This window comes from Clarias gariepinus, chromosome 6 (genome assembly GCF_024256425.1).
Source record: "Clarias gariepinus isolate MV-2021 ecotype Netherlands chromosome 6, CGAR_prim_01v2, whole genome shotgun sequence".
NCBI lineage: Eukaryota > Metazoa > Chordata > Actinopteri > Siluriformes > Clariidae > Clarias > Clarias gariepinus.
Genome location: NC_071105.1, coordinates 2,547,586 through 2,570,488, shown reverse-complemented (window position 1 = coordinate 2,570,488; position 22,903 = coordinate 2,547,586). Strand labels below are relative to the sequence as shown.

General features: G+C 38.3%; 1 protein-coding gene across 2 annotated transcripts in view; it reads right to left on the bottom strand.

Annotated features, from left to right (window-relative positions):
• Window positions 1–22,903, bottom strand: part of LOC128526583 (gamma-aminobutyric acid receptor subunit gamma-3) — a 137,693-nt gene that overhangs the window by 23,992 nt on the left and 90,798 nt on the right. For both annotated transcript variants that reach the window (XM_053498585.1, XM_053498584.1), the window contains exon 5: window positions 18,575–18,657. In XM_053498585.1, coding sequence (XP_053354560.1) covers window positions 18,575–18,657 — 83 coding nt within the window. The remainder of the gene's footprint in view (window positions 1–18,574; window positions 18,658–22,903) is intronic.

Here is a 22,903-nt window from a genome sequence, read left to right as displayed (position 1 = left end):
TGATTTTGTATCCATACTCTGTTATAATATTATGATTCTATTGGCACTTAAATAGAGATGTTATGGCTTAATAAGTTTATATTATGGTAATTAAATGAGGGTTAATTGTTATTAATACTTTGAGTTTAAGAGTTTCAATGACCCGAACACATTAGGATGGAATGAACAAGAAAGAAGAAAACACTTAACGCCGGGGTCTGGTGCTAATTCAGAATCATCTCCGGTGTGTATTAATGACACGTTCCTGCACGTCTGTTGTTTACTCTCTCATTATTAATGTGATCTAACATAATTTGCATAGAAGAGCACATTGATTGTGTATGTGTCTGTTAAACTGTAATCAGCTAATCATCATTTCATTAACACTCCACACAGACTGTGTGTGTGTGTGCATGTGTGTGTATGCGGGCATGTGAAAACACACTCATGATTCATTGATCGTACATGTTCCTTTAATTAACTGCTTCACATTCTGGCCATGAAGAGCATTTTAGTTTAGATTATATAGATAAAAAAAATAAAAATAATAAATAAACACTGCACCGAAAGTTTTTGCATCTGGTATCATAATGAAGGTGAAGGTGAAGGAGCTTTACACATACAACCATTTGAAACACACTTCACACATGCTATTTCTGACTTTTCTGGTTGCATTTTATACTTTAGTAATCAGTGTAGAGTGTAAATGCACAGTACAAGAGTAGTTTCAGTAAAAATAGAATAATATCAGCAGTAACACACTACATGTGTAAGGGACCACCACTAGAGGTCACTGTTTTGTTCGTGTAGTTTTGGTTTGCAGACTCAGTTTCCCAGAAGGCACCTCGGTCAGGTGATGCAGGTGCTCACCTGAAGCAAGGTAGCTCATTACATCTTCTATTAATAGTTGTTTAGTATGGGAAACTGGGTCGAGCATTGTTTATGTTTACTGTCATCAATATAAGTTCTGTTCTGTGTTTATAAGAAGGCTCTAGTTTTGTTTATGTTTTAGGTTCGTGTGGTTCAGTGTGTCGGTATCGTTAAATGTTGTGTTAAGGGTTAAAGTTTAAAGTATTGTTGATTGTGTCCCCCAGTTGAGATCGTTCTGTGTGTTTAGATATTTGGTAGGTTTAGCTTACTGCATGTTCGGCTAACTGCATGTTTAGCTAAGTGTATGTTTAGCTAATTGCCATGTTTAGCTGACTGCCATGTCCGTGTCCCTGGTCTCTCCGTGTCTCTAGTCTTGTCTTGTCCTGTTTCAGCTCCATGCTCAGTGTGTGTGTGAGGCCCTAGCCCCCTGGTTCGCTCATGGACTCTTGTCTCGCTTCACCATGCAGCCGGTGTCTCGCCATAGCGCTGGTGTTTCGCCCCATGTGCTTTTTGTTATAGTTTGTTGTTTGTCTTTTTGTTGGATTTGTTTCTTTATTGTTCATGTTTTATGTTATTAAAAGATTTCTTTTGTTTAAAACACCCCTCTGCGCCTATGCCTGCCTTTTGTGCCCACGGCAACAACAGCCACTAACACCCAATCGTGACAACATGTCAGAAACCACACTTTAAAAGTCAGGTTCTTTGTCCTTTTCTTGTTTTAAAAGTAAATGTAACTCATTTAAGATATTTCTTGCACTTTAAATTAAAAAAAGGATTTTGTTTCAGTAGTGTGTATGCTGTGTTCACATTAGCATCTCAGAAAAAAAACCTCCATCCTGTTATTACACAGATAAGACTGTTACGCTTTCAGGTGACACCAAAATAATTTGTCTGTCGGCTCTGAATATGAGTTGTTACTGTTCAGGTGTTGAATGTTTTATACACTGGGTGAATTAGCAGAGTGAGTTATGTGATTTTTTTTTTTTCTCGACTCGAGATCTTCCAGTAAAAAAATGGTGTTTGATTAAATAATAAAAGGTTTAGGAGAAAAACATGGGAGGAGGGGGGTTTGGGCAAAAAAAAAAATATAATAATAATAATTTTTAAAAAAGTGAACCAACAGTGCTGTCGCAGTCCGGCAGTGGCAGGATTAAATTTTAGCTATAGAAACCACAAATCCAGAAGCAAGGAAGCAGACGCGGCTGTCACAATCCTGTGCCTGTTAGACCCAATACCAACCAGATTTTTAAAAGAAGTGATGCTTACAGTTGGAGAGCCACTTCTAAACATTATTAATTCTTCATTATATCTAGGTCACGTCCCTAAACCTTTGAAGCTGGCAGTTATTAAGCCGCTTCTTAAAAAATCTAATTTGGACGCGAATGAAATAACAAATTATAGACCGATTTCAAACCTTCCGTTCATATTAAAAATATTAGAAAAAGTAGTATCAGCTCAAATATGCACATTCTTGCAGGAAAACAACATCCTAGAAGAATTTCAGTCAGGTTTCAGGCCCCATCATAGTACAGAAACTGCACTAGTTAAGATTGCAAACGACTTGTTTTTAGCTTCAGACCAAGGCTGCATCTCAATACTAGTCTTACTTGATCTAAGTGCTGCTTCGACACCATAGATCATAATATTCTCATAGACCGCCTACAAAATCATATAGGTATTCAGGGGCAGGCATTAAAATGGTTTGGATCATACCTGTCTGATCGATACCATTTTGTAGATCTAAATGGAGTACCGTCTGATGTAATGCCAGTGAAATATGGGGTCCCACAAGGGTCAGTTTTAGGACCTCTCCTGTTCTCAATTTACATGCTTCCCCTGGGAAACATCATTAGAAGGCATGGAATTAGTTTCCATTGTTATGCTGATGATACCCAATTATACATCTCAACAAAACCAGATGAAATACCCAAGTTGTCTAGATTAACAGAGTGTGTCCAGGACATAAAAGATTGGATGACCAATAACTTTCTTTTACTAAATTCAGATAAGACAGAGATATTGCTCATCGGCCCAAAAACCAGCACACAACAGCTTTCACAATTCAGCCTGCGTTTAGAAGGATGTACTGTTACTACCAGCGCAACAGTAAAAGACCTGGGCGTAATATTAGACAGTAACTTGTCTTTTGAAAATCATATTTCCAATATCACAAAAACAGCCTTTTTTCCATCTTAGAAATATTGCCAAACTTAGGAGCATCCTATCCGTATCTGATGCAGAAAAGCTAGTTCATGCATTCATGACCTCCAGACTGGACTCCTCAATAAACAAGCTACAGTTAGTCCAAAATGCAGCCGCCAGGGTTCTCACTAGATCCAGAAAATGTGATCATATAACACCTATATTATCATCCCTGCACTGGCTACCTGTTCAATTTAGAATTAATTACAAAATAGTACTACTTACATACAAGGCTTTAAATGGTTTAGCTCCCTCATACCTAACCAGTCTTTTGATACGCTATAATCCACCACGCTCCTTAAGATCACAAAACTCCGGACTTCTGGTAATTCCCAGAATTTTAAAATCTACAAAAGGGGGCAGGGCATTTTCATATTTGGCTCCAAAGCTTTGGAATAACCTTCCAGACACTGTTCGGGGAGCAGACACGGTTTCCCAATTCAAAAGTAGACTCAAGACGCATCTCTTTAATCTGGCATACGCGTAACTCATCCCATAACCTCATACTCCAGTACACCTATCCTGAATGGCAACTACGCTAATTCTCTCCATATTTTCTGTATTTTTCTACCCATCCTGAGACATCTGGAGATTGTGGCAGCTTCAGTAGACAAAGGCCAACCCTGCAAGGTTTCTAAGGCATCTTGAGAAGGACCTGCTCCAGCTAGATTCTGCTTTATGATGGCTGGAGCTACACATCCTGCTCCTGTGCTTCCAGTGATCTGACCCCATCTGCCCTCTGCACCTACTGCTGAACTGAATCTACACAACTTCTGATATATTGAACTTTTACCTGCACAACACACTTGATGTTATTTCTATCTGTTATCACCCAGATGAGGATGGGTTCCCTGTTGAGTCTGGTTCCTCTCAAGGTTTCTTCCTATTGCCATCTCAGGGAGTTTTTCCTTGCCACTGTTGCCGTCACCCTTGGCTCGCTCATCAGAGACATTTCATTCATCATTCATTCATTTAATTATTATCTAGACACATTTTTCTCACACATACACACTTCCAAATATTTTCTTTTCTTAAAAAAAAAAAAAAAAAAAAAAAATCTTTAATTTTTTTTTTTGTGAAGCTGCTGTGGGACAATGACCATTGTTAAAAGCGCTATATAAATAAAATTGAATTGAATTGAATTGCCTTGTGCCAGCTGACCAGAACTGAAGGCATTGGAATCAAAGGCATGGCAGGTTGGAGACAGGCATAAAACAGAGGCAGCACATGCAACTACCTCAGCAGCATGTCTGTATTGAAGGCCAGGAGGCCTCTCACAGTTCCATGGTAGCAGCACAGGCCAGGGTCAAGAGCGAGGGGGCCAACGTGGCTTTCGCAATCCAAGGCTTGTTTGTGGCAGCAGGCCGGCATTTAAGGTGTGGCAGCCAATCATCAGCGTGGCACATCCAGAATCTGAAGCGAGGAAACCGATGTGCTTACATTTTTTTGCAGCGGCAGCAGTCCAGAGCTGGGGATTGGAAGTCGAGGCAGTGGCCGAGACATTTACAGCAAATGATTCTCAGTCACTATCTGTAACTGAGAGCAGAAGTGCTGTGCAGCCAATCCTCTGCAAAATGCTCAGCAACGAAGAACACTCCTCCAAAAAGGCAAAAGGGCACACACCAAAACACTGAGAGTTCACCATTACTTCTGAACCCTAAACCTTTGCTGTTATGTGCACATGTAGCTAAACAAAGTAATAATGTGTATCAGGAAAAAATATAAAAATAATCATAGTGGCTGCTATCATTACCTCACAGGTTCTCATTGTGCCAGTGTGTGAATAGTTTAGAGTGCACCACCTGTAGAATTATTGAGTAAGATGTACAAGGATTCAGCCAAAAAAATCTATGTATTTGGCAGACACCCTTATCCAGAGCAACTTACATTTGTACAGTGAAACCTCAGATTACGAGTAACACGGTTTACGAGTGTTCCGCAAGATGAGCAAAGATTTTTAATAAATTTTGACTTGAAAAACGAGCATTGTCTTGGTTTACGAGCACTGAGTGTCATGTTTTACGCATGCGCTTCTTGTTTTGACACCGAGCGTCACGTGATCACAACTGAGCCACGGTTTTTCTCTCTCTTGCGCTGCGGAAACGTCTCCCCTGCTGGGTCTTAGTGCTCGTCTCTTACTGGTATAATCAACATCCGTGCCTCGTGTACTGTTTACCATAACACTGTGACCCCGTGTGTGTGTGTAAAACATATTTTATTTTGTGTTCGGCAGCACGTGTGTACAGCGCGTGTACTGTTTCTTATAACACACTATAACAGTGTGTGTGAACGCAGATGTAAGCTAGGATATAGAGCCTAAGTTTCGTTCAGGATCCACCCGAAAGTTTGTACTTTAACCTGACAATGCAGATAATAAAAGAACGGGCATCGACCAGTTTGTCCATCTGATCATTACACGAGCATGAATTAACGAGCTGTTACGCTGTCGCGAGCAAAATCAAAATAAAGCGGAGAAGCTTTAATAATTTAGAAGAGAACAACAGTCTTTCCGTTAATGTGTGTGTGTGTGTGTGTGTGTGTGTGTGTGTGTGTGTGTGTGTGTGTTTAATTGAGAGAAGAAAGTTTTAATGTGTAAGATGAGAAGGGGGAAACAAGAGGGGCTGAAAGCAAGACCCTCCACTTACTCTAGCCACACACACACACACACACACACACACACACACACACACACACACACACACACACACACACAGCGCCTGCATGCACAAACGGAAACTCTTATCTGCCTGGATTTATTTTTTACTTTTTTAAAAGATAAAGTGCAGGTTAATTTGTTTTATTTTGACTTTATATTTAATTTTAATTTATATATATATATATATATATATATATATATATATATATATATATTTATTTATTTATTATTATTTTTTTTTTTGGGCTGTTCAATATTTCTTATGGGAAAATTCAATTTGGTTTATGAGTGTTTTGAAATACGAGCCCACTTTTGGAACGAATTATGCTCGTAATCCAAGGTTCCACTGTATTTTCATTATACCTCTGAGCAGTTAAGGGCCGCGCTCAATGGCCCAACAGGGAAAACATGGAGGTCGTGGGGTTTGGACCTTCCAAACTGTGGTTTAATGCCTTAACCACTGAGCTACCCCTGACCCCACATAAATTACACAAAGGATTGTGATACATAATTAAACTGATTTATTCCCCTCACGTCTGCTAAAAAGCAAAAACAGCAAATTCTAATGGTACATTTCAACTCTCTTTGAATAAACTCAAACAATTATTTGCTTTCTATCACCTGTACCTTAACATATCTTATAGTTTCTCCTTGGTAATTAGGCCAGACTTGAAATCCCTCCAAAGCACTGATTATTATCCACACCTGATGCCAAAAAATGCGTTCCAGCCCCTCGCATTTGTCCTTTAATAAAATGCCCTCCAGTTTGTGATTCATAAGAAGTAAGCAAATTCCACTTCATCAGAAGAGAGGACAGGCATCGCTATGGAAACCATTTCAGCATCGTCTGGCTGCAGTGGGTGATAAATGAGTGATGAATCCGAGCCTGATGGCTGATATGGGGAAATGGACAGAGAGATAAAGAGGGAGAGTGGAGAAAAAGAGAAAGAGAGAGAGAGAGGGAGAGAGATGGCATGATTTAAACCAGTTTTCTGCCTGGAGTTTTTCTATCAGCACAACCCACTTAGTAATTTCAGGAATTTATCACAAGATGAGGCTATTATTGATTTAGGGAAGATAAATATGAGTCAAGCCATAATTCAGGATTTGATCCTCTTGTTCCTGTCAAGGTCTAGCTGAAAAAAAGTAATTATTATTATTATAATTATTATTATTATTATTATTATTCAGTGAACTTAATGCTTGAAATGTTGCCATGTAGGACATGACTAAAAAAAGTTAAGGAAATAAACTTTTACTGCATTTAGTGCCGAAATGACTGTTAAGCTGTCGTTCAAAACCCCTTTTTTTTATTGAATTCTGGTCATCCGGTGCAGTTGCAAGCTGTGCATTCAGTGCTGTTGATTTGACTCCACTATCCAATTCCACTACCATTTATAAAAGAGGCTGTCATGTCCATTTTGGCCAGGAGATAAAAACAGCTGTCTGACTGCCAATTCATTATTTTACTGGAAGAATCTTCAGGACACGGCTATAGACATCACAAACGCACAAGGAAAATCTCAAATGAGCAGTCATTGGGCTGTTAGAAGAGCTTGGCTGATGGACGTGAGCTGAGATATGTCCAGAACGTGACTCAAAATTGGTTTGACGTCACACTATGCTAATTAAGCATATTAGCCGAAGGCAAGATAATCAAGTACAGCATGTGTAATGGTGAGAAAAGCCACTTAGTAGTGCACCAGAAGGCAGGTGAAAAGGGCCAAGGCAAAACCTATGCTGACTCCAGCCTGAGAGTGTTAGCCTATCTGGTTAATGTAGGAAGTAGGGGTTACATAGACACATTCAGTAATACTTGGTGTTGTGGTGAAGTAAAATATAAGCAAGAACACAGCTACAATCTTGGGACACTCCAGAGTGTCCTCCCAAACATCAGGGAAATTAATCCTCATTATCAACATGTAAACTGATTTTCATTTCACTTGTCAGGTCCAACCCAGGACCCTGGGAATTGTTAATCCAACCATCCCATTTTTGTGATGTCCTGTAGATTCTGCCCAACTGTAGACAACTGCACTTTTGCTTGTTTTTTGTTTCAAACTTAGCCTTTAAGGACGCTTCTATTTGATATAGTTTGTAGAAGTATGAACTAGGCTGTTTTTAATCCCACACACACGCCAGTTCCCAAAGGAAATCCTCTCAAAGTTATTTTGGTTTGACCTTTAAAGCTAAATAATAAGTAAATAAAATTAGTGCAGCGTGGCATTGTGTGCAGCGCTAGGTTAAAGAGTACTTTCAGGGCCATGGGTTTGGCAGCACTACTCTTGGTTCAAAAACTTGCTTTCAGACGAAGTTAGATACGAGGCTAAAGGTGAGATATAAGGAGTTTCTTCACCCTGCGGTGCTCTCGTTTTCAGAATCAGTAGTTTTATCTGAGCTTTGAGCTCATCCACAAGAATGAAGGACTGGCACATCATTAAATTACATAATATAATCCATTGAATTACATGATATAATCCATTACATTACATTAACATTTACTTTTGTCATTAGAAATGAAGCCTTAAAAAAGCACAGACGCTAGAATTGTCAAAAGTGACCATTAACTTAAGTTTGATATGGCTTTTTCACTAAACATACCAACATCCTCTAAGAGTTTTAGCTTTAACTGTAGAAAAGTTGACTAGTAAACCAGTTATTATTCTTAACCAGTTATTTTTATCCACAAAGAGTCTGCAAAAGACTTGAGATTGGGGTGGAGCTTTACCTTTCAGCAGGACAACAACCCTAAACATACAGCCAGAGCTACAATGTATTAGTTTAGATCAAAGCATGTTCTTTTGTTAGAACAGCCCAGTCAAAGTCCAGTCCTAACCCTAACCCTAACCCTAAACCTTCCACTTCACAATTATGTGTTACTTTGTGTTATCAAAAAAAAAAGAATCATAATAAAATAGGTTTATGTGTATAACCAGGTGGCTTGGACAGTAAGTCAAGTCAAGTCAAGTCGGTTTTTATTGTCATTTCAACCATATACAGTTTAGTACACGATGAAACGAAACAACGTTCCTCCAGGACCAAAGTGCTACATATGACATAAAGTTACAACATAAATTAACAAAACTGACTAGCTAACTAACTAAGAAGAGACAAACCAGATTAACATTATAAATAAACAGAAACTATCCTATCTAAAGTCCTATACAGAAAAAGACAAAGACAACAAAGTGCACATGCAAATGTTTAGACAAAAAGTGAAAACATAACATAATATGTTGCAATGCTCTATGATAGTAATTTGATAGTACTCTATGATAGTAGTGCAATAAGAAACAGTAAACATTTACCTGTAGATAGCAGTAGAAAAGAGTTTTTTTTGTGCAAATAAATATTGTGCAAAAGAGCAATTTCAGGTTGATATGTACAATTGTTAGATGGTTATTGATCAGTGTGTTTGTGCACGTGTGTTTCTCAGTTCAGTCTCAATGTTATTAAGGGGAATAGTTCCCAGTCCCTTTGTGTTGGGGAGACGGATGGCGTGTGGGAAAAAGCTGTTGCACAGTCTGGATGTGTGTGCCCGAATGCTTCGGTACCTTTTTACAGATGGCAGAAGTGTGAAGAGTGAGTGTGAGGGATGTGTCCAGTCAGCCACAATGCTGGTGGCTTTGCGGATGCAACATGTGGTGTAGATGTCATCGGGGCGAGAGCCCCCGATGATCTTCACAGCTGTCCTCATTATCCGCTGTAGGGTCTTGGGGTCTGATATGGCACAATTCCCAAACCAGACAGTGATGCAGCTGCTCAGGATGCTCTCGGTAGTTCCTCTATAGAAGGTGATGAGGATTGGTGGTGGAAGCTGGGCCTTCCTCAGCCTTCTCAGGAAGAAAAGACGTTGCTGGGCTTTCTTGTGCAGAGAGCTGGTGTTGAGGGACCAAGTGAGGTTCTCCTCCAGGTGGACACCCAGGAATTTTGTGCTCTTGACGATCTCCACAGAAGAGCCGTCGATGCTTAGCGGGGAGTGAACGCTCCGTGTCCTCCTGAGGTCAACAACCATCTCTTTTGTCTTATCGACATTCAAAGACTGTTGTCTAACTTTTTGTTCAAAGGTTGTTGTCTTTACACCAGTCCGTTAGCCTCTTCACTTCCTCTCTGTATGCTGACTCGTCGTTCTTACTAATGAGACCCACCACAGTCGTGTCATCAGCAAACTTGATAATATAATTGGAGCTGTGTGTCGCTACACAATCATGAGTCAGCAGCGTGAACAGTGGGGGACTGAGCACACAGCCCTGGGGGGCCCCAATGCTCAGTGTGGTGGTGCTAAAGTTATAGTTCCCAATCCACACTGCTTGAGGTCTTTCTATGTACAGCATTCTGACGTAAGTGTCCTTCTTGTCGAGGTGTGTCAGTGCCAGGTGGAGAGTGGTGGAGATGGCATTGTCCGTCGAACGGTTTAAATGATACACAACTGCAGTATGTCCAGTGAGGGGGGCACCAAGGTCTTGATGTGTCTCATGACGAGCTGCTCGAAGCACTTCATAATGATGGGTGTGAGTGCAACAGGGCGGTCATTAAGACAGGACACAGAAGACTTCTTCAGCATGGGGACAATGGTGGTAGACTTGAAGCATGTGGGAACCACATCATGAACACAGTGCCCCCTTGTACCACGTCACTCACCGCAGCCCAGTCATGCCTTTAGCAAAGGCCACCGCACCAACACTTCTAGTCTAACAACCCACACTAATTGGTTTCAAGGCACACAGATGTTAGGCACCAATGTGTCTACACTGGGAGGTCCTTTGCTGTGCCTGGAATATCATGTGTGCCATCCAGGTCAGGCTACATATTTCAGAAATCAGTGCAGCATAAACACATGGTTCAACACAGATATACAGATGCATTACATAGTATTTTAGGGTTCAGATTGTATGGACACATTGTTATTATGCTTATCTTAGCCTTCTTCTGATTGTTATCGCTTGCTGCAAATTTTTTTATTTTGGCTCATGTTTCTAATTATTGTCTTATCCCAGGTACATCTTTTCTTCATCCTCTTTCCCTTGCTTGATTTACGACCAGGTTTTATTAATTTCTGTCAAAACTGCAACAACATCCACCTGTCATTCTCGGACACTAGCACCTGATAGTGGGATCATAAATTATAAAAATATATAAGACCCAGCCATATCCATCCACTGTGGCCTGCTTTCCAAATAGTGTTAATTATTAATGATTTACAATTATTTTAATTTTAAGGGCATAGTTAGTGTAAATAACAAGTCAAAGCCAAGCTGTGGAACTATAAATCTGGTGCAGGTTCTTAACAGAGATATGAAAGAGGTAATAACATTAAAAAGGTCCTTGCTCGCTGGAACCTTTGAGATAAAACAGTAGGAAGTATCTAAAATAGTAGGTGAAAGTCTAATTGTGTCTAAAAACAGGATGGGCAAGATTAAAGTTTTATTTTACTTTATTTGCACTTTTCTTCTCCACTGTTTAGAACAGAAGACTGAAGAAGTTAGAAGGTGCTGATAAATTTTTTTATAACAGCATCTCTTAACATGCTCAAACTAATATGATAATGTTTCTATAATAACAACAACATCCCATAATGAGAGCTTTATGCAACATTTATGAAAAATATCTGACATTTATGGAAGGAGTCTCCAGTGGCAGTGCTCTGTAACATTCAGAGGTAAAACTGTTGTCTTATTAAAAGTAAAAACAGAGGCTGGTCAGAATCTGGATTTGTTTCCAGACCTACCGTAACGTTACATTTACATAACTAAGTTCATGCAACTGTCTTGGTTTTCCTCCAATCATTCCTGTTTTTGTGTTTCTTTTTACATTTGCGTTTTTATACACCTTTATAGTGCCATTTATTTCCAGATACAAATTAACAACATGCACTTTACCATAGTTGCACTGTTATACTGTTTAGTTCATTGTCGTAGTATGACGTGTCTTTGGTTTCCTGATCTGTTTAGCCACTGAGCAGTGGCAGTTAGCTTTAGCCTTAGACATAGCATATATTAGACGTAGCATATTGTTAAATATTTTAATATAACATATTGTTATTTATTTTAATAAAGAGATGCTGTTTAATTTAGAAAAAAATATAAATGATCCATAACATACAAATGGAAGCACTAAGCTGTATAGGAAGTCGTAAAGGTTTTATTAAAAGGATTTGATTCCCATTTCAGGGTTAAATGCTTGAATTCTAAAAAAACGTTTCAGCTTGTTCAAATGTGCATCTGATCAAACTGGACGAGTTTCAACAGGGAATCTACCATTTGTTTCTCTCTTTTTGTTTTGATGAATAAGTATTTAAAAAAACCACAAACACAAGTAAAAGTGAAATTGTAGCAATGAACACGAATCCTCAGTGTCAGTGCCTAGACGATTATAATGAAATTATTCAAGAAGCGCAAAATTTCACTTCACTCAAACACAAAAGCCTGGCACACAAATTGTTTAGTCACATATTTGGAGACTCATCTGCCAAATAACACACACGGTAATGAGGACAGCCACCTTCATACATATGCATATATGCAAATTCAACCCCGGCAGTGGGTTTCCAAAAGAAATAATAATAATAACACAGGGAATATCTGTATATGGCAAAGCTGAAATTAATTAGAAGTGCTACATGAGGGAGAAAAAAAAATACAAAAACTGTCAGCGAATCACTATATATATATATATATATATATATATATATATATATATATAAATATATATATATATATATATATATATATATATATATATATATATATATATATATATATAGACTTATATTATCATGACAAAACTAGCTTAACACTAGCTAACTAGTTATGTAAGCTGTACATCAACTTGGCAGCTAAATGTTAGTGACTTACAGTAACATGTTAGTAAACCTGGTCACTAAACTGCATGAAACTGGTCATTCTTAAATCAGCTAGCTGTCTTCATTAAACTAGATTAAAACTATTTAAACTTGAAAACTGGGCTTACATGATAATAATAATAATAATAATAATAATAATAATAATAATAATAATAAACACATTATTTATTAATCTCATTATTATGTAGACACATTTTTTTTCACAGATACACACTTCCAAATATTTTCTTTTCCAAAAAAATTGTCTTTCATTTTTGTGAAGCTGCTTTGACACAATAACCATTGTTAAAAGCGCTATATAAATAAAATTGAATTGAATTAAATTACTTGAGAAATACATTTGGCTAAGCTGATTAGCAAGCTAGTCGTCAATAATGCAGCGGTGTAGAAAGTTACAGTACACTATAATGATGTTTGATTATAGCTAGCAATTAATGCTTTACAGTCTAAGAAATAAAAATAAAGGCCAATGCAGATGATGTGTAATATGTTAATTACTGATTAAATAATTTAAAATAAAAAACAGTTAAACTTATAACTCAAAATGAAAATTAAATAAAACTAGATTAATGAACATCACTAGCTAGTGTTCATGAAGTGAACATGCTATTCATTCCTTTTAAACTATATTATATAGCAATATATTATTTTTGAGGTCTGACTTTATTTTTTAATCAGGAATTGCAAACATGTGATCTCCAAGCCCATCAGATGCCCCATGAGCTACTAGAACATCCATTTTGGCCCATGCTGAAGATCCAGTACCTGATGATTAAAAGGTCTGTTACAAATGAGTTCATCTCAGCCATTAATGGATCTGATGGATTTGTAGTCAAATCAGAACACGGAATATATAATTCCTCTACTTATGAAGAATATATGTAGTTGAATATTATAATGATGATGATGATGATGATTATTATTATTATTGCAGGCAGATCAGCTGATGGTCTGAGGGCACCATGATGTTAATAAGAATTCATGTTGTGCATTCATGTACACTGCTTGTTGCTAGGATTTTTATGTCCTTGACTTAATGTTTATGTACCTAATTAATTTTCCTCTCGGCACATTAAAAAGGATTTAGTTAAATTGACCTGAAAACAAACAAAAAAAAACATTACATTACATTCTGCAAGCTTTATACCTATCCTAAAACAAAGCTAAGTTCACTTCTGAAGCTTAAAAAAAGAAATGCAGCTTGAGTCACATGATCAGAAAATGAATTTCTTTAATTTTTGGCGCCAAGTAATGTGGTTTTAGCCAATTTTGCTGTAACTCTTCACTGTTCAATAAATAATTCCCTCACTCTTTGGCTTTATGAAGCCAAGTATCTACATGTACATCCAAAGAGATTGAAATGAAAGCATTAAAAAAAATCTCCAAATATTCTCATGTCTCATTTGGCTTTAAATCAACGCTAATTATTCCCATCACTGGTACTCTCTGCTAGCTGTTGAGTTTAGATTTTTTTTTTTTTTTTATTTAGCAGCTTTGCTTTACTCAGGGTTCACTCTGTAATTCACATTGACACCATTTATTAAATGAGGCTTTACCACAATGAGAAACCAAAGTATACAAAAAATTATAGAAAAAACATGCAAAAGAAAAATGCCTTGAAAACTGACTGCGAGAGTGTGCAATAATTTGCACATTATAATTCAGAAAAAAGCGACAGAGAGTACAGACTCAAATTCCTTCCAAACACCTGATTTAGACAAGACGTACAATCCGGACGCATTATTCCCGAATCAAAGCTTGTCTGTTCTAACTTGTAGCACACGTCTGTCTGATCCTGACTTCCTTTTATACGTGGCTCTTATAGGAAGGAGACGCTGCTGTGCGAGTGGGAGTGGGAGCCCAATCATCGGTAGCCTGACGCTTAATGTGCTTCCTGTCAAGTCTGCTGAGTGGGGTGGGGCGAAGCAATTCTCTCCGTTAATGGCACTTCGGTGGCAGGGAGTGACTCATGCTCTGCACGGAGGAAAAAAACTCCTTCCCATCATTTCTTAAGGTCCCAGCAAGCGTTAAATAGAAACACAGGGCTGGACTTAATATTCATTATCCAGCCTAGAAAGACTGGCACATTTAAAAAACGAAAGATTTTCTTCAATAATTCTTTTATATCCTCTGAATACATAGACAATTAGTTAGAGTATCATTGTAAGCCATGGTCGTCTGTTACACTGACTGCAGAATGTACTGCTTGATCCTGTGACATGCTAAAGCACAAATATTAATGACTATATAAACACACTGATCAGCCATAACATTATGAACCCCCCCCCCACTCGCCTGATATTTAGTAGTCCCTACCTTTGCCATGAAAATTGTAATGCGCTGTGTTTTCTGATACCTTTCCATCAGAACCAGCATGAACCTTTTCCTCAATTGGATTTACACTAGACCTTATATTGGTTTAGACTACACAGGCCATTGGTCACCCATGACCCTGTCACCATTTCACGGGTTTTCCTTCATTGGATCACTTTTGGTACAGTATGTCCTGACCACTGCAGAGCGGGAACCTCCATGGAAGGAAGAATGCAACGAAGTAAAAAATGATGAGCTGGTGACAGGGTCATCCAATAAATGCTCTAGTGTAGATCAAACCTGTAAAAAGGTTAATGTTGGTTGTTATAGGAAGGTGTCAGAATATACAGTGCATCATTATTATGGTGGTGGGGGGGAGGGGGGTGACACATATGGCTGATCGGTGTGTATAGCAGTAGAAAAAGATTTTGCTCACACTTGCACGTAGCAGTTTATCGAAGTGTATTTCCCATACTATTTTTTTTATATTGGTTGATTGACAGACAAAAGAATCTTTAGAAATGCTCATTAGGCAATAAAACTCTCTGGCATTCGGCTGTGTGAAAGCCCAGTTATATCCTTGGACAAATTCTAAATTTAACTTTGTGAGAATGTTCACGAGTGCTATTTTTCTTTGGAATAAGCTCTTATAAGCTCTTATAATCATTATAACATGATTAGCATGTTAGTAATTCAGAATAAACACTGAGTAATAACCCCATGACCATGCAAGAAATAAATCTCGTAAAATAAATCACGTCTCCTCACCAGAAGGGGTAAAAAAGTGCAGTTCTTCAAATGACCACACTGGCTCCAAAGGTGAATCAATTCCCATAGAGACTTCTTTTAAAATGTCCGAATGGTCCAAAATGGTTTCGTTCTCCATAGCTAGATTTTTCATTCATAAAAAACTGTAAAAAGGTCAATTGAAAGTAACTCATCAGTTTAAATTACATTAAGCTAAAAGCTAAGCTAACTTGTGGTAGCTGAAGTGAGAAGGTGTATTCCAACCAACAGTCAAGTAGCTAGAGTGAAAGAGCTCCACTTTACGTAAATATCAAACTAGACATACACAGCAATGCAACACTGGTTTAATCCATTTCTGAAGTTACCATAAAAACTACATGGTACTAACAATAGTAGAACGTCTGCATTAATGTGAACCACCTATAAGGAAATGAATCAGCGCTGGAGATGAGAATTCCACGCTGCTGTGGTATAAGGAAATCGAAATAAGTTGAACATTTGGCTAGAAGTGACACTGAAACAGTGACACGCTGTGCAGTGAATATCTGCTTCCCAAGAACTGTTTCCAAGAACTATTTTGCTCTGCAGCAATGTGTGAAATATTAAAATCATCCGTTTGGCTGGCGTTCCTCTCGGGATGGAGATCAGCCTGCGATAAGCAATTTACCCGAGAATACATTGACTGTGATTTGGGTACTTGTACCAGGAGGAGCTGATTTACAGTTTCCAGACAAGTGGGCATTAACCGTGATTTACATTTCAGCGTTTATTTAAAATGCACCACTCAGGATGTTGCGCATTCTGAGAAAGGGGAATAGCGAGGGGTCATCACCTGGGAGATGAGAGTCAGTCAACAAGGGATGAGGATGCTGCTGTGCCTGAAGAACCATTTAACATTTCCCTCCTCCTCCTCCTCCTCCTCCTCATCTCTCCCTCTCGCTCTCTCTCTCTCTTTTCTGAGAGGCATCTCGTCTGTATTCCAGACAGGTCCAGGAAATGCTGTAGGTCTTCGTCTGGCAGTTTCTTTCAGCTCAAGAGACAATGAACAAAAGCTGACCCAGTGTGAGCGTTTCTCAGTGTCTGTGAAATGAAGGTCGTCTCAACGGGTTAACACCGAGAACAAGCTCAGTGTTTCCTCAATATCTCTTTCGATTTTTATACGGCACGGCTTTCCTGAGACTCTGCTGGGGCAGGGGCAAATTAGGAAGGCTATTTTTAGAAGCCAGACATTGAAACTGTTTCATCAATACAGTGTTCATAGTGTTTTAACTTTATAAGACCAAACTGTGTCTTGGGTCATTTTAATGAATCTATAAACGTCTTTACCCTGATTATATAATGAACAAAACATTCAGTGTTGTGGGTGATGTGATGTGATGTGATGTGATGAGGAGTAGTTATTCTCATCAGTTTAAGATTCATTATTTTTCTACACTAAGTCCTGTCCCCAACACACACTAATTTGAACTGTACAGTTGCATGCCATATAATCTTTCAATTAATCTCCAATATGATAAAAAAAACAACGCATCAGACTTTCTTGTGATTTTTTGCAAAATCCTTTATCTTCAAGTCTGGACAAATTGCGTACACTAGCCGACCAAAAAAGTCACCGTCTCAGTAGTCGACAAACATCAGACAACCACTAGTGATACAGTACGCACCAAAACATACAGTACTGAAATGAAAGGACAAACAAAATATCACCTTGTTGTTATCTGTGAGTTCAGGTCGTCTAAAGGAAACTAAAATCTAGTAATAAGGTCTAGACTCAGCAATGTTATGTGGCAATAAAATGACGTCAGCTGACCACCTGAATGTACTGAATGAGCAGAGGATCACATCTATAGATGTTTTTTTTCTCTGATGGCATGGGGCATGTTTCAGGACTTGGAGTGTGAAGGAGCGGCTCTGGGAGTATGAAAAATCATTTTCACACATGAACTGGACACCGGGTGTATATTCTTATGCACTGTGCGCGCACACACACACATATACACAAATATAAATAGGGCAGAGGCACACTATCATGTTGGCTGTCAAGTTAGATGATGTCTGAAGCTTAAAGATCCACAAAAATAAAGCATCCCATAATATGCTTTCTGTTCCCTGAGGCTCCTATCTGTAAGTGTGTGTTTCCAAACTGACACCATTTTTAATAAAGCACCTAAAAATTGTAAAATTTAAAAAAGCTGCAAACAAGATTTAATAAAATTTAAAAGTTTAAAGTCAAAAACTTGAGAAGACTTTGATGAGAAAAACAAATAAATGTTTATCCAATGCAATTAAATAACCGGTAAAGCAGTCAGAGCAAACCTCCGAACTTACACTAGGTAGCTAAACGGCTTCACAACCAGTCTTTAAGATAACTCCAGCTGATATACAGTGAATCCCATCCAAGCTGGCATGTTGGTAAAGATTCCGAGATATTCGTTAAGAACGCGTGTTTTTTTAGTTTAAGGAGAAATAAGGAAGTTCTTGATGTCTTTTATATGGACGAAAAAACAAACCGAGTTTAAACAGCGGTAAAAAAAATTGGAGCTGAAGACGGCAACTCAGCTGAAGGTTTTAGGCAAGTTCCCAGATACAGCTACTTATATTATGGTCATGTGACCTACGAATGATCAAGTGACATCAAGAGCTTATCAGATTATATTAGCATGAGATGTGTGTAAAGGGCACGAGTATAACGATGAGTGTGTGTACATTATTCCTAGTTACAATAGTGTTTATGACTGACATGTTTATGACATGTTTATGTCGGCTGATTAGGATGAGAAGGAATAATAGGTACAGAATGATATAAAGGTGAAGGCGCGCTTATCTCTTTTAAGAAAAAAAGGTAGTAAACGGTCGACTGGCTGCTTTTGAGACATCCATAGTGTGTGTGTGTGTGTGTGTGTGTGTGTGTGTGTGTGTGTGTGTGTGTGTTTGCAGACACTCACAGCTGGAGAAGATGAGTGGGCAGGAGTGTTCATCCATGGGGAAGTTGTGGAGCTGCAGCTGACACTCAGCGTTTATAGTCAGTCTGTCAGGAAAAAAACACAGACACCAGCAAGAAAAAAATGAAAATATAGAAGGAGCAAAATAAATACAATAAAACAAAAAATTGCAAACAGATGTTCGTGTTCAATTAAATCGGGTTTAATCTTACGTTATAGCATTGCTAATTTATTACATAACGATCCGTTCTCTGAGGATTATAACTGCAAGTGAGCGTTTCCAAACTCTCCGTCTTCATAATTAATCGAGCAACTGAAGCAGAAAACTAGACGCGCACTCGCATTCATTCTGTAGTTCAGGAACAGCAGAAGTTTGAGATTAGAAAAAAAAAACGAACAAGAAACTCTGTGCGTGAAAGCTGTCTGTGACTGCAAGAATCAGGGATTAAACAGGTTCTGTATTCAGATTGGTTAGACAGTGTCGAGCAGGTGCGCGCATGGGGTTTAGCATCGATTCAAATTCAATTACAGACAAAAAAAATAAACAAGGCTGAAAAAATATTCAACTCTATGCATCACTTTACCTCTTTACAGGGGTTCTAATTACTGTAATCCCCCGATCAAGGACGAGGGATTTGTACACCAGACATATAGTGCATTAGCTTTCCATGTATCTCTATTTGGGTTTTGACCCCAGAATCACAGAGTGAATATTCTAAAGTGTAATAAGTGGAAATATTAGGTAAAATAATCAAGTTTCTCTGGACTGTCCACTTCCCCAATGGATTATTCTACCCACCTTTTGGTTACATAGTACCGCTAAGAGTTTAAAACTACTTTCACCGCTGTTAATTACGCTAACTGTCTGTCGCCAGCTCCGCTAGTCGCAGTTAGTTACTGTAGTTCTGAACTCAGCGGAGTTATAAATGTACAAAGTTCTGAAAGATGTACAAACATTACAATATTTTACAGCACAAAAACCTATAAATTAAGCAGATGATAACTTAACTAGAACTCTTCCATGTGTCCATGAATGCTGTTTCAGGTTGTGTTCAAGAAAAAAAGGAAAGGCTAGTGAGGAAGTGAGTGTTTATAGCTGCTATAACATAAGTAATCTGTCTCATAAGTCTTCCACAACACAAAACACAGCTACACTAAATGCTTTAAACATTTAAAAATGAACATTTTTATTTTTATTACAATTTTGTAGTTAAAAAAAGAAAACAAAAACACTTTGAGAGAAGAAAGAGTTGGACGATACTATGAGGAATTAGGGCTGTAGCTATCGAATATATTAGTAAACAAGTATTCTAACAAAAATTTAATCGAGTAATCGGATAAAATTTACTTTTGCTTAATTAAACAGCAATGTAAAATATAGAAGAGAAACAAAGATTAATTGAGTTGCTTTTTTAAAAAAATCCACTTTTATTTTTTATCATTTTATCAAAAATTAACATTGTTATTATTCAGAATACAAGGAAGAGCTAATATATTAGGCACCATGAGCCTGACATTCCGCTGACATTTCGCAAAGTTCTGCAAGGTCCGCCAAAAAATTAAAGATGTTTTTGTGGCGGCTTAAAAAGTTGCATTTTTCGCGCGGAAAGATGTAAATGTAATCGCAGTGTTTGAGAGTTTTAAAAACTCTCGGGGAATCACGATGCATGGTACTTTCGGCCACCGCGCTAAATCCGCGTAGGTAAGATTAGGGGTATTAAAGTTGCCTGAGATGGATTAAGTGCATTACAGTGCCATACATTCTTATTTTAAAGCCTTTTCTCGGATGCAAAAAAAAAAGAAGGATTTCAAATTACTTTAAGGATCAAAACAACTAAGACACACATTGAAATAAATAATTATACAAAAAGTTGTGTAACTTAACTTTCAGAACTAAAAGTTTCAAAATCTACATCTCAGACATAACATAAGCCTTTAATGACAATTTCTGTCGTTTTCTCTTGCTGGTTTCTTCTTTTGATTCGCTGATATTTTTATCGTTCCCTTTCATACACAGCTAACTGTTTGTGTCTCCTTCCGTTTTGTGGGTGACGTAAGCGCCTCTTCTTCTTTGGTGTGCCAAAACATAACGCAAGCTTTTTAAATGAATTGAACGAAGCTTCGAGGCAGAGGATTTTGCCTCGACCATTTTTTGGTCATCATTTCCTCACTCGAGGAATCGTTTCAGCCCTTTGAGGAATTAATTGAAATTTAGGGAGAAAAATATTTGTTTAGTCTTAGGATGTCAAAGAGTTCCACTGCATATCTCAGTCACAGTATTTTATTGATCATTTTATTTATGAACACAGCTGGAGTTTATCATCTTGTTTTCTGCGGCTGTTATAAATGTAAAAGTAATGAGTAGAGTTGCCGTACTCCAAGTGACCGGTGTTTTATTGGAGGCAGAAGGTTATGTGTACAGATTTTCATCAACTATACAAGATAATAAATGTTTCATTTTTTCCCATTTCTTTAATCTCCCTCTGTTTTATTCCTTTTCCCAAAGCACTGTTTCAGTGTCTATGTAAATGAGCTACTGCTGAGCCACGCCCCTCTAGGGAACAGCAGAACTGAAGCAACAAGCCAGAGGAGGGGGCTCTCTTATTCGAGGCCTCAAAAGGGGCTAAAAACTAACACGATTGTTTAAACCCCGGGCCAATACACTAATGAAAAAAGGACAAAAAAATGTATTTAATTTTTTTTATTTTTTGCACACTGACACAGCGATCTATTTGAATGTCTAAAAATTGCTGAAAAGTTCATTTTGGATAATAGTTTGAATATAAATCATAAAGAATATGACTCCATCACAGGGAAGGTGTTTATCACCACGCAGAGGCGTGCCTACCTCCCGCTCCTGTGCATGTTATTTATATACACTCATTTTTACAGGCTATAATTAAGATAAATTGGTTGCCAAACGAACATGTCTACCTCAGAAAGCTCCACATGAAAGGTGTGGACGCCTGTGTCTGATCGGATCAGCTTCATTAAATGGCTCTGGGAGATTCATTAAAAGATAGAATATGCTGTACTGAACTTAGACAAAACACACACAGCGTGCGGTGCTGCCACAGGGTAATAATCAGGGACAGGGTGGTGTGATGAAGCAGATTCACTCTTTCCATGATGACATTCATTCATTTCCTGTAGCAGAGTGTCCGGTAGTCTTCTATTGCTCTTATACAACAGGAACTTCTGAATGATTATGATTTAGTTCTTTTTTAAACAATGGGACGTTATACTTCATACCTGGTTACATTTAACAAGCTCCTGTTCTCACTTCTGCTAGAGCAGCTATAAACCGTTATTCCCTCTTTTATTAAGAGCAGCATGACTGACTGTGTATCCATGTTCTTCTGCAGTTCTTCTACTGAGAAACATCCTGTTGATGAGTGAGAATGGCCAGACTGGAGTATTTTAGTTCAATCTGTCTAAAATACTCCAGAAACTCAAATACAACAGGGTCACAGGCTACTGTGGACCCCGAACCAGACAAATAAAGACCAAAAGACACTTTTATTGTGATTTAGACCATTTATGCTCCAGATGGGACTTTCTTTTCTGTAAATCACCAAAGTTGCCATAATAATTGATTAATCAAAGCATTTGCTCCCCCCACTATTTTGCACATTTTTGTGATCAAAAAAGATTTTATTAAATTTCCTGCATTTCTGGTGAACATATCCACTCTAAAGCGTGCCAAACTGCCAAGATGGATTTCCCTAATGAGGGCAGATGTGAGCTTAAATGTTCTCTGGCTCATCTTCTCATAAATAAATATTAAAAAAATATGTGTTAACAGAATTAAAGCAGGCAGAGATTTCAGACTGAGCAAAGTCTTCCTGCCAGGGACACTGTCCAGGGTCTTTGTTCCTTGAGGTTCTAAAGAGCTCCACCGTCCCCGCTGACTGCAGAGTGATTAATATCGCTCCATCCAGCACATCCTAGTCTGAGAGCTGAAACGCGATGCGAGCTCCGATCAGGCAGGAAGTCATCCAGCATGGACGTTTTCCGTCTCAGGGTTACGCGCAAGACTGAACATACCCTTGTTCTACTTTCACAAACACACATCAGAGCAAGAAAAGAGCTGGATCCTGACATGTGCATGGTCACTGAGCTCAGTTCTGCCCTAGATATGAGAATCAGGACACTGAGATGCTCGGGGTTCCCCATCATTATCCTCATTCCTCGCTCTCCTCGCTCTCCTCGCTCACAACCCCACAGCATTGCCATAAACTACAGACTGTATGGTCTGATACTTCTACAAAAAACAACCAAGCTACAGAATATCACGCTATCAATTAACTAATGAATGGAACGATGGTAACA